General features: G+C 36.8%; 1 protein-coding gene and 1 long non-coding RNA gene across 3 annotated transcripts in view; one reads left to right on the forward strand and one right to left on the reverse strand.

The window, feature by feature from the left end:
• Positions 1-2,095: 2,095 nt before the first annotated feature.
• On the forward strand, positions 2,096-3,089 carry LOC136347311 (uncharacterized). Its single transcript, XR_010733470.1, has 2 exons — positions 2,096-2,905; positions 2,963-3,089. It is a non-coding gene; the product is annotated as an uncharacterized lncRNA (long non-coding RNA).
• A 5,878-nt stretch (positions 3,090-8,967) lies between these two features.
• The window catches only part of LOC136347331 (uncharacterized), a 28,260-nt gene continuing 24,936 nt past the window's right edge, over positions 8,968-12,291 (reverse strand). Inside the window, exon 3 of one of the 2 annotated variants that reach the window (XM_066297233.1) lies at positions 8,968-9,116. In XM_066297233.1, the coding sequence (XP_066153330.1) occupies positions 8,996-9,116 (121 nt within the window). In that variant the 3' untranslated portion in view covers positions 8,968-8,995. Of the gene's footprint in view, positions 9,117-9,150; positions 10,208-12,291 lie in introns of those variants that run through there. The other variant, XR_010733475.1, reaches the window with a different exon arrangement.

Below are 12,291 nucleotides of genomic sequence, written 5' to 3' on the forward strand. Positions count from 1 at the left end.
TCGATCGTTAACAGGTTCGGTCTCTCGAAATTTCCTTTCCACCCTACCAATTGTCTATTGCGTTGTGAACAACTCACACGCTTCTTGAAGTGATGGGTCTCTCTGTACCTTATCAGCATTAAAATTTCAATTCTTTGGGCAATCGTTAAGGTCAATTCTGAAAATAAATGGAATCAGAGTTAAATGTGACAATCCCCGGTATGTAAATGCAACTTTGTTGCTAGAAATAGAAGAATTTTATTTAAAATATTTTCCAAAATTTACATACAAAATCTGTAATTATTTACAATCTGTTTTGCTACCTTTAGTACATTTTATTCAGTAAAAAAGGCACCCGAGGGACTGTTTTTGATTCACAAAGTATTCGTGTTCAAATGAGGTAGTTTATTTTCGGATTTTGAATTTTATTTTCTCGAAATTTTTGTTATGTAATGTATTATACTAAGAATTGTTAGGATTATAATAAACAACCATATATGAAATTTGAATTCCTTTCGGCATCTTTAATGTTAGTTTTAAGACCAATATCGTTTTCTACTGAACGCATCATTCAGGTGATAGATTTGTATGTTTGCATAATCAGCATTAAACTAATGATTTTTGTTTTTGCCCTTTTTCAGTTTAGTTCAATACAGTTAGTCATTTCTAAGCTTTGATACCATACACTAGTTTAATAAACTTCTTATTAAAACGTTACGAAGGATTTTTCTTTAACAGTTACTGTTGGGTTATGAGGATAAAAGAAAAAACACTAATTCTTAATGATATTCTATTTTCTGATATGCGCGGTCCGATAGAGTTTAAAGAGTGTCTTATTATATCAGGACGTAGAAAATAAATGAATTGAATAAACAAGCATCGCTCTAAAAACACATAAGTCGAACCTGTGTGTTTATACAGGGTGTCTCTAAAAGGTTTGTACAAAATTGTACCACAGATTTCAGAGGTCAAAACATGACGATTTAACCCAATTTACCTTAGTCCAAAAGTGAACGGTTTTCGAAATACAGGGCGTCAAAGTGAAAAGAAAAAAAAGCAAAAAAATTAGTTTCTTGGTTGGTAATGCTGCTATCTACACAAAATGTCGTATCGGGCGGTTTTTGGGGATAAGAAATCAGAATTCGTTTACATTTTCGATGAACAATGTAGAGGGCGTTGTCAGCGCTCGATGAACCCTCTTTAAAAGGGCATAATTTTTTCATCACCCGGTATAAAATTTATTTATGACTAAACTTGTGTTTTCCTACATTTTTTAAGGAAAAAAGATCTCTTGTTAAAAATCTCTACAAGGCTTCCTTCTTGAAATATTGGAAGCTTAAAGTTCGCTGCATGTCTTGAACAATAATTTTAATGTACTACATATCTATTCTTACAGTTGGATCGAAAAAATCAAAACTTTAAAAAATCTTCAATTCGTATCTTTACCAATATAAGTGACATAAATTTACTCCACATCCTGCGTACAGTCTAAGTTCGGAAAGTGTAAACGCTACCAAGCCGACATGGACACTCTGTCGGGATTTTAAGAGTTTGCGTATACATGCTAGAATATAGGGGTAACGCGACGCGCAATCGGTGCCAACGGAGTAATATACGATTCCGTTACTGAGTGAACACGTAGGAAAGGACCAGTATTCAAATCCGACAAAGTAACTGGTCTTAGGTACTGAGTACAAGATGATATTGTTTAACTGATTTATTTTACTTTTATATTGTGACTCCATGGTCGCATAGCCTGTACTACTCTCTCGCGAGCCACCAACCTCCTTTTATCATGAACCCCAGTCGCGAATCTCCTGGGGGTGGCTCTCGAGCGGATAGTGCACCACAACTCTGTGGTGCACTATCCGCTCGAGAGCCGAGCACTCCGAGAACCCGCACCGACAAGTGACACACGTGTGGCAATTGACGGGGGTGGGAATATCAAAAAGCCGTTAGCTTAGAAGAGAAAAAGGGAAACCCCAGGAGATTCGCGACTGGGGTTCAGGATAAAAGGAGGTTGGTGGTTCGCGGGCGACCAGTACAGGCTGTGCAATCACATAACAACTATTTAAATAAATCTGTAAAAAGTATCATCTTGTACTCTGTTCTGAAATCCAATTCCTTGTCGACACCGACTGCGCGTTGCGTTACTCCCAATTCGATCGGTATACGCAAGCACCAGGAATCCCGACAACTCTAATCAATGTCAATGAGGTTAACTCTCTAGAACGATCTCTCGACTACGGCATCGCAAACTGTAAATGTTTTGTTTCGTTTTGTGTTTAATTTTAACGATTTGTCTTTGATTTGCGTTTGCTGATGTAATTTACTCAGTTTTAACAGTTTTAAAAGCATTATAAAATTCTATGAAGGCCCACCCAAACACTAATTATCACTATACAAAATGTTTTTTACTGCAAATTACATACATGTAAGATTTTCGGTTCAAGGATGAAGAGAAACGACACAATTTTCAGAGCACTTCTTTATTCCCCGTGAACCAAAAATGGAATCCCTATACAACCCGGTATCCATACACAGAACACATCCCCTCTTTGTGAGAGAACCGATAAGATGGAAGGGCCGTCCACCCTTTTTACCACGGGTACCAAACCCCTAAACGTCATTCTCACCTACGTTAAAGGAATTTATAAACAACCCACTCTTCCCATGCTAATCTGGGAAAGAGTTTGGTACCAAAAGTCTGTACCATTTTCAGATAATGCTAATTAATGATCTTAACATAAACAAGAAATGCGAAGAGATTCATGACAGCCTTTTTACCACTTTCTCGCACTTATCTTGGGAGGAATTTAGAGCCAGAACCCCATGATATTTTCAGATAATTGATTAATTGTTTCAACATGGATAAAGAATGCTCACATACATATCAGTAGTCTCTTGAGCCTGAAAGTGAAATTGGGTAAGTTATCCCTGATATATATTTGTTCAAAAAGTGCATTTGCTTTTTTCCTTTTAGACCTGTTTTGCAAGCGATCGATTTCAAAGTTGATGAGCAGCGTTGATGCATGAGTAAAAAGAGAGTTATGTTTTAATTTTATGAGATTGCCTGAATCACAATAAAATGTTACATTTTGTTCTTAGAAGTTATCCAAATTGTCATTTCATTTTGGTGTATCCGATTTTGATCCAGTCGATAAAACCTTGTTAATAGAGGAACTTATAAACAATGAAGAATGATATTAATCACTGTACCTCGTCGCTTTGGGAAGCTGGGAATGCTGAAAACGTTCCTTGAGATACAGATAAACGAAAACGGACAAAGTACCGAGCCATTCTGGAGAGGGCGAATCGCCTTCTCGCACTCAGGGTGGCCTGTGCTTACAGGACGGCCCCGACGGCGGCAGTGCTTGTCCTGGCCAAGATACCGCCGGCGAGAATGAGGATTGGAGAGAGATGCATGACTTGGAAAAGAGGGGGAGCACAGGGGAGAAAGAGGGAAGCGAGAGAATGGGTGATGAGAGAGTGGGAAGAAGAGTGGGATAAGTACGACGGTTCGGTGAAAACCTTTGTGCCCAGCGTGAGAAAGTGGTGCGAGTGCGAATGGACGAAAAGTAGCTACGCGCTGTCTCAGATATTCACCGGACACGGTGTCTTCGGCAAGTACCTGAAGCGAATACGTGCGGAGACGAATGCGGAGTGTTGGTTCTGCGACGAAAGGGAGGACACTCCGGAGCACACGTTCTGGAGATGTCCAGAGTGGGAGGAATTTCGTGCGGAGACCAGGGTGGGAGGACTCGCCCTGAACCAAAACACGATAGGGCAAGAGTTGGTGACAAGCAGAGTCAAGTGGGGTGCGTTTGAGAGAATGACAGAAAAAATAGTGAGTGCTAAAATCAAAAGGGGGAATGAAAGACAGAAGAATGGGGTGCAGAACGTCGAGTCCGCACCTAGTCCGGAGTAGCGGGGTGCCCTGAAGTAATGCTTAACGGCGGTTCCGGGGCGGAAGAGGAGAGGTGGTTTTAGTGGGTAGGCGGGCGACTTCGGCCATTCCGAAAGCTCGAATCCCACACTACCTGGCCCCAACCAAATCCTGGGTCAGGTGTCTTAAGATTTCCACCTCCTCGAAAAAAAAAAAAACGAAAACGGACAGGCCATTGATCCTAAGGCTTCGGCTAATTACAACATCTTCAAAAACAACAATTTATTAATTTTCCAAAAAGTAGACTTTTTGGAATCAGTTTGTCTGTCGAGCCTTGCTTACTGGAATATCCTATTTTGCTATTGTCAGTTTGTCTGGAGCTAATAACATTTTAAAGTTTATGTTTTTAGAGAATCATCCATTTTTTGAATTTTACGGTTTGACTGAGACAGAAGTAAATAGTCTATTTGAAAATTTTTTTTATAAATCAAAAAGATCGCGATTTAGTTAAATTACATTACAACGGTTATTCTAGTTTGAGCTAAATAAAATTATATTCTATATGGTCAATTCTGAATTACTTGAAATTTGGGCGTGTAGAAAGTTATTGGCAACAATCTGGTTTACTAGAACGACTTGAGGAGGTTATGCTGATTCCTAAAATAAAATATTTAATTGAGATATTGCTTCAAACAAGAGGGATTTATAGGGGTAAAATTCTAAAAAAAATAAAATTGGACGATATCGTGAAATAAAAAAAAGTCTTTTGGCACCTACTGATTCGCAACAATTAGGTCTTAAGGATCCTGCTCTATATATTTCGTTTCTTTTACAACAGGGTTATCTCACCTACATAAAAAGAATTAGCGATGAAGAATGTGAACTAAAAATTCCCAATTTTGAAGCAGCAAAAGAGTTCAGAGAGGCTATAACCAGTTTTTATGATCAGTCACTGGATCAAAGTATAAATGATTGTGCAAATGAAATTAATAATTTATCTCCAAATTAAAAAAAAAATAGAGTTTAACGATTCGCGAAGTCTTTTCAAGAGGCGATTGAAAAGTTAAACGATAAAATTATAAAAAATAACAAAGATGTCTTTCATTGCTTGTTATTTAATGTTTTGTGCAAAAGCCATTACTCGATAGGTACAGAATTGTGTTTTCACAATGGCAGGCCCGATTTAATTTTATGTCGTGGTAATTTAGGTATTATTTTAGAACTAAAGTATAACAAATGTTCTAGTGAAGTGCTATGACAAATTATTGATAATAAATATTTTGATTTATTCGAAAAGAAACCACGTTTTGATAAGATTGAACAGCGTATCTACATAGGAATAAATGTTGGAAAAAATATGGATGTTAACATGAGTTATCTTCACAATGGCGCAAACTTAGATCAGGACGAACATATTTAACTTTTAAGAATCTATAAAATTATGTCTTTATCTACAGTGTTGAAAAAAAGTATGGAAACTTTAATATATTAACATTTTTCTATAATATATTTAATTGAAATTGAACCTTTTAATGTCTAAAAGGTAAATAAGTCTACTTAAACAAATATGAAATTCCATTCTAAAAATAATTTTATTATTGTCAATATTTTTAACAAAAACAAAAATGTGCTGGAAAAAAGTATGGAAACTATTCATAAACAAGTTTATTTTTCTCTTAATGGTGTGCGATCTTCCAAAAGTACGGTGTATTTCAATTGAATCTTGTTTCCACAATGCCCAAAAGAGCATATTTCTCGTTTGACTTGAAACAAAAAGTTGTTGATTTATATCAAATGAATAAGAAGAAAAGTGAAATTGCAAGATCTCTTCTGATTAGTAAAAGTGCTGTGACGAAGATAATAGCCAAATTTAAGAAGCAGGGCAGTGTAGAAAACTTGCCCAAGACTGGTCGTCTCCGTAAAACCACCCCAGAAATTGATAAAGCGATATTAAGGATTTCAAAACAAAATCCAAGAAAATCCTCTAGACAAATTACTGTTGAAATTTCGGAACCGTTTGATATTCAAATAACCAGCAGTACGATACAAAATAGATTAATTAGTGGAGGACTTCATGGACGTGTTGCAGTAAAAAAACCATTATTATCCCCAACAAGAATCGAAAGGCTCGAAGGCTGTTTACGAGAAATCATCTGCATTGAAGCAAACAACAATTTAATACGGTCTTTTGGAGCGGTGAAAGCAAGTTCTACTTGTTCGGATCTGATGGAAGACAATATGTAAGGCGCCCCACAGGTGCTAGATTTAAAGCAAAATATCAAATTCCCACCGTGAAGCATGGAGGTGGTAATGTCCAAGTTTGGAGTTGTTTTTCGAGATCTGGCGTTGGGCCGATCATTCTAATTGAAGGGCGTATGGATCGATTTCAATATAAAGACATTCTAGAGAACAAAATGTTACAGTTTGCAGAAGAAGAAATGCCGATTAGATGGGTTTTCAGCAGGACAATGATCCCAAGCATTCTGCAAAGATACTAAAAGAATGGTTTTTGCAGAAAAATATTACCAAACTTGAATGGCCATCTCAGTCTCCAGATTTGATCCCAATTGAACATTTGTGGAATATTTTCTATCAACGGATTCGAACCCATTCAAATATTAAAAATTTGAAAGAACTCTTCGAAATAATTAAATAGGAATGGTCTAAAATACCAAACAAGACACTTCAACAATTAATAGCTTCTATGCGCAAACGATGCCAAGCAGTTCGAGATGCTAACGGTTACTCTACAAAATATTAATAACTTTTTTGTTGTAATCGTGTTCTTAAAACGTAAAAGTTTTCATACTTTTTTCCATCACTGTAGATATACAGGATGTTAAAATTTTTTTTTTTAATATTTAAAGAGGTAATAGTAAGGACTAAAATAAGCAAAAAAGTCTTGGTAAACTTGTTTTGTGAATAAGTGGTAAACATGGGTCCGCAAAGTAACGGTTTCAGAGATATGGAAGGATATTTTTTTTTACCCAATTTTTTTATATTGCAGAAACTTGAATTTTCTTATCATGGTATAAACATTAAGTATTTAATTGTTGTCTGTATACAAGTTTTCATTTGCTATGGCTGTTTACTCTAACGCAGAATTAACCGATATACATTTCATGTATGGTCGTGCTAACGGCTTTGCCACCAAAGAGCGACGACTTTATGCTGAATTTTTATGCTTATCCAAATCGCCAGATCCCTTCACATCGTATGTTTGGTATAATTCATCAAAGATTGCGTGATACCGGTTCATTGAACAAACAATGCTATTTTTCCAGGAGATCAAGGTGAGTATCTCCTAGAGTAGAAGAAGAAATTTTAGCACGGATAGAGCATAATCCAGGGACGAGTGTACGAAAAATATCAGCTGCGTGTTCCTTTTGTTTGGATAACCCTCTACGAGGAGCTATTTTATCCATACCATGTACAACGAGTACAGGTCTTAAATCCAATTGATCATCAATCACATTTGGTTTTTTGCCGTTGGTTTCTAAGCAGTAATGCTGAAAACCCCCATTTTCTGGCCAACATTTTTTTTACTGATTAGGCCGGATTCACACGAAATGGAGTTGTTCATTTTCACAATACACATACTCTGACTTTCAAAAAAACCGCAACACCAAGAAGAACACATCGTACACGTTTGAAATTCTGGCATTACGTCGGGTCAGGTAATAGATAAAAAGATCAAAATATCAAAAGAAAATTATTGTGAATAAGTGAAAAAATTTAATAATAATTTAATAATGGGTGGTATCTCCTCTTAAATTAATACATTCCTGTAAGCGACGTGGCATTCTTAGAATTAAATTCCTGTGGTGTTGTATCCCAGGCAATCTGCTCTGCTCGCGGAGTTCATCTATGGTCTCTGGAGGGCGAGCTACACGTTGTAGTCTCCGACCCATTATATCCCATACATGCTCTATTGGGGACAAATCTGGAGACCGAGCTGGCCAAGGCAAAGTATCCAAATTTTCAGCTTCCAAATATCTCAAAGTATCGTTGGCTACATGTTGTCACGCATTATCCTGTTGAAATGTGCTTCCAGGATGGTCGTGCATGTGTGGTACAAGAACCGGTTCTAAGACACTATTAATGTACCTCTGAGCATTTAATCTATCATAAATGAAAACAAGAGGAGACCGACTACTATACTGGATGGCACCCCAAACCATGACACCTGGTGTTAAATCAGAGTGACGCCTTTCCAAAAAGTCCAAATTTAATCGCTCTCCTCTGCGCCTTCTAACACGTAACCGTCCATCAGATCGCCGTAAACAAAATCGGCTCTCATCACTGAACACGATTCTTCTCCATTCATCCACCCATTACACTCTCAGACGACACCACTCCAGTCGGGCCACCCTGTGGTTTTGTGATAATGGAAGCCGACGCATAGGACGATATGATTGATATGATTTAGTCCAAAACTTCGAATTCTGCGATACATGGTACTAAGGGAGACCCTTCGATTTAGGGTGGCTACCTAGTTAGGACCAAGAGACAGAATTGTTTCAAACGTTGCTGAACGACGAAGTCGCCGGTCTTCGCGTTGGTTCGTCATTCTTGGACGGCCACTACCACGATGACGATTTACTGACCCTTCATCAGACCAATCTCTCCAAGCTCTTAACACTGTTGATGCGTTTCGATCCAATCTACGTGCAATTTCGCGGCAAGGTAAACCTGCCTCATGCATACCAACAATTCTTCCCCTTTCAAAGGGAGTTAACTGCCGATAAACTGCATTTTGGCGTACACGAGGCATTTGGCACAACCACACATTTAATATGGTACTAACAAAAGTACCTTTATCGCTATCCGCCTGTAAAAAAATTTGCAAAAAAAACGATCGTCACACATAAAAAAGTAAAGGAAAACTTCATATCGAATTAAAATACGAACTTGAAATTTTTATCATTTTTTTCTCTTTACAAATCTAAAATCATACCAAAATTTCAAATACATTCAATGCGTTCTTCTTGGTGTTGCGGTTTTTTTGAAAGTCAGTGTATTTCTGCAACTAAGCCTTAGTCATGGTTACATGCTACAAGTCAGTTAATAAATCGTATTAATGTTTAAAGGGTTGTCCTAATTACACGACTTTCGGGAAATCCCACGTGTTTACCTTGGTAAGCAGGTATCTAGTCCATCCTGGACTCTCGTACAATAATTCGCGGGTGGTATCTCCAACCTCCAAGGAAGGAACCCCTGCATATCGATCAACAGACGGCAAACAAAAAGTCTGTCGAAAAAAAAACTGCGAATTAAAACTGGAAAATATTATTCCAACAGTAAAGCACGGTGCCGGTTCTCTGACGGTATGGGGTTGTATGTCCGAATCTGGGGTGGAGAATTTGGTCTTTATTGTAAACATCCTGGACCGTTTTGGTTATCTGAATATATTGAAAGACAATTTGATCCCCTCAGTTCGCAAAATGTGCTTACAAGACCAATGGATTTTCCAGCAAGATCGAGACCCGAAACGTACCAGTGGGATTGTTAGAGAATGGCTACTCTATCATGTTCCTCACCAACTTAATTCTCCACCCCAATCACCTGACACAGACCCTATAGAAAATTAATGGGATTATTTAGATCGTCGAGTCAGGAAACACAAAATTTCAAATAGGAACGACCTGAAGAGAATTCTGCTGGAAGAGTGGAACAAAATACCAACAGAATATTTAAAAAAATTAGTAAGATCAATGCCCAATAGACTAAAGGCCGCGTTGGAAAGTAAAGGGGGACCAACAAAATATTATTTTTATTTATTGTTACTTTTTCTAAAATTAAAGTTATCCGTATGTATACTTTTTTGTCCGTGAAATGAACGTTTTGTTATATTTTTCAGAGATTTGACTATTATGGTCGATAGATTGATATAGTACGTTGTTATACAGGGTGTCTCTAAAAGGTCTGTACAAAATTCTACCACAGATTTCTGAGGTCAAAACATGACGTTATAACCCAATTTACCTTAGTCCAAAAGTGGACGGTTTTCGAAATACAGGGCGTCAAAGTGAAAAGAAAAAAAAGCAAAAAAAATTATTTCTTGGTTGGTAATGCTGCTATCTACACAAAATGTCGTATCGGGCGGTTTTCGGGGATAAGAAATCAGAATCCGTTTACATTTTCGATGCACAATGTAGAGGGCGTTGTCAGCGCTCGATGAACCCTCTTTAAAAGGGCATAAATTTCTCATCACCCGGAATAAAATTTATTTATGACTAAACTTGTGTTTTCCTACATTTTTTAAGGAAAAAAGGTCTCTTGTTAAAAATTTCTACGAGGCTTCCTTCTTGAGATATTTGTAGCTTAAAGTTCGCTGCATGTCTGTAAACAATAATTTTAATGTACTACATATCTATTCTTACAGTTGGATCGAACAAAATCAAAACATAAAAATAGGTTACAAATTACTTGAAAACATAGATACCAAACATAAACACAAAAAAATTATACTTTTAGTAGATATTCGAAATGACCACCATTGACTTTTTTTTTACTATAAATGTGCGCAACTATTTAAATCAACAGTACCCACGAAGATGGATAGGTAGAGGAAATGATGCTCCGGTACAATGGCCACCGCGCTCACCGGATTTAACTCCGATGGATTATTTTTTATGGGGGACTCTCGTCGGTTACTCATCAGTGGTTGTTCGAAAGTAAGAAATTTTGGTATCACCATAAAGCCCTTCAAAAAACCTTTAATTTGATGTATAACTCGACCCCCCTTCCCATTTAAAATTTCAGGGGTGGTTCATCCCCTGCCCAGGGGGCGAAGGCAACCACCGTAAATATCTAATAAAAAATCTTCCCCCTCCACACTAAAGTTGACGTGTCCGAGCATTTTTGCATAACTTTTTTATTAACCGAGAAAACAGCTCTGTTTCGTTTTAGTTGGCGCACCCTGTAGATTAAACTTTACATGTAATATTTAGTAATAAAATGTTGCTATTTACGAAAGTTTTTTCTCGCGCTGTATCTTCGGAACAAAAAGGCTTCTAAAAATCATCAAAAGGCAAAATACTCTAAGAGTAGTCTTTCAAACAACCCTCTGGACTTTTGACGTTTGTTTGATGAAAACCCTGTGTATTAAAGTGTGTATATTTAATTTAAATATATCCATTTATTATCTCGAAGAGTTCTCGGTTCAATATTTCTAATTTTTCGAAAACTTCAAGTCCAGTGTACTATCAATAAATCTAATTAAATGGAATTACCTGTAACCCCACATTTACCAGTAAGGACATTTCAACTTTTATCCAGCACATATTCGTTGTGCTGCGATTTGTGTCGTTGGTCGCAAATCTCAGACTTTCAAAACACTTCACTAATTGGTACATATGTCCATATTTTTCATGGTTTATACAACTTAAAAGCAGGTTACCTTACGTAAATCTCTAAAAAGGACACTAAAAAAAAGAAACTAATTGTGAGTGAACAGATTTTGTGACCTTTTTAATTTTTTCAATACAGGCGAAATTGAAAATTGTACAATTGACACCTCTTGTGTTTTTCAGTTATCTTATAAGTTATCAAGCAGGAAAAAATGGAACCTTGCACATTTTTTTAATGTAAAATCCAGTCTTCTGCTCATTTTTTCTCAGATCTCCTCTTTTTCAAGAAAATTCCCAAAGTTGAAAATTCTTAATTGGGGAATCCTGAATGTCAATTGCTAGTCACATTCTACTCACTAAGAGCTCTCCAGAAATACAGGGCGTTCCCGAATTGTACGGCGTTATTTGGACTATGTATTCTCTGGTACAAAATAAGGAAAAAAAATTATTCATTTGCGAATTCAATCAACTCTACAGGTTCCACGATGTTTCAAAATTGTAATCTGTGATTATCCACATTTTTTTTTGTGTAAGTTTCTCATCTTTTAACAGTCTCACAGTCACCCGAGCGCTATACGAAGTACCTAAGAATCATGGATTCGTCTGGCTGTATGCGCCATTCGACAGAGGCCATTTTGAACAGTTCCCCTAAATGCTTAATGGTTTAAGAAATATCTTTATGCCAGTATATCGATAATAAATTGACTTAAGACATACGCTTTTATGAACATTCTTCTTTATTTTGTATTGGAGAATACACACCACAAGTAGTGCTGCGCAATTCTGAAATTGCGTGGGATCCGTAGATTTGATCGAATTTATAGATAAATTAATTTATGAGGAAACTAAACGAGATTCGGCCAAAAGTCAAGGGACATTAAATTTAAGGTAATAAATTGAAGATCTTAATGAAAAATATTAACGTTTGCCAGTGGTGAACTAGCAAATATTTTTAAAGGATTTCATGTACTAAGACCTCAGTGAATTCACTACCTTGTAGAGTAGTTAGGGACAATCTACTCTCGTATTCAACAGCACCTATTATCGAATACGCATGTAAAATTTAAAAGCTTT

This window comes from Euwallacea fornicatus, chromosome 28 (genome assembly GCF_040115645.1).
Source record: "Euwallacea fornicatus isolate EFF26 chromosome 28, ASM4011564v1, whole genome shotgun sequence".
NCBI lineage: Eukaryota > Metazoa > Arthropoda > Insecta > Coleoptera > Curculionidae > Euwallacea > Euwallacea fornicatus.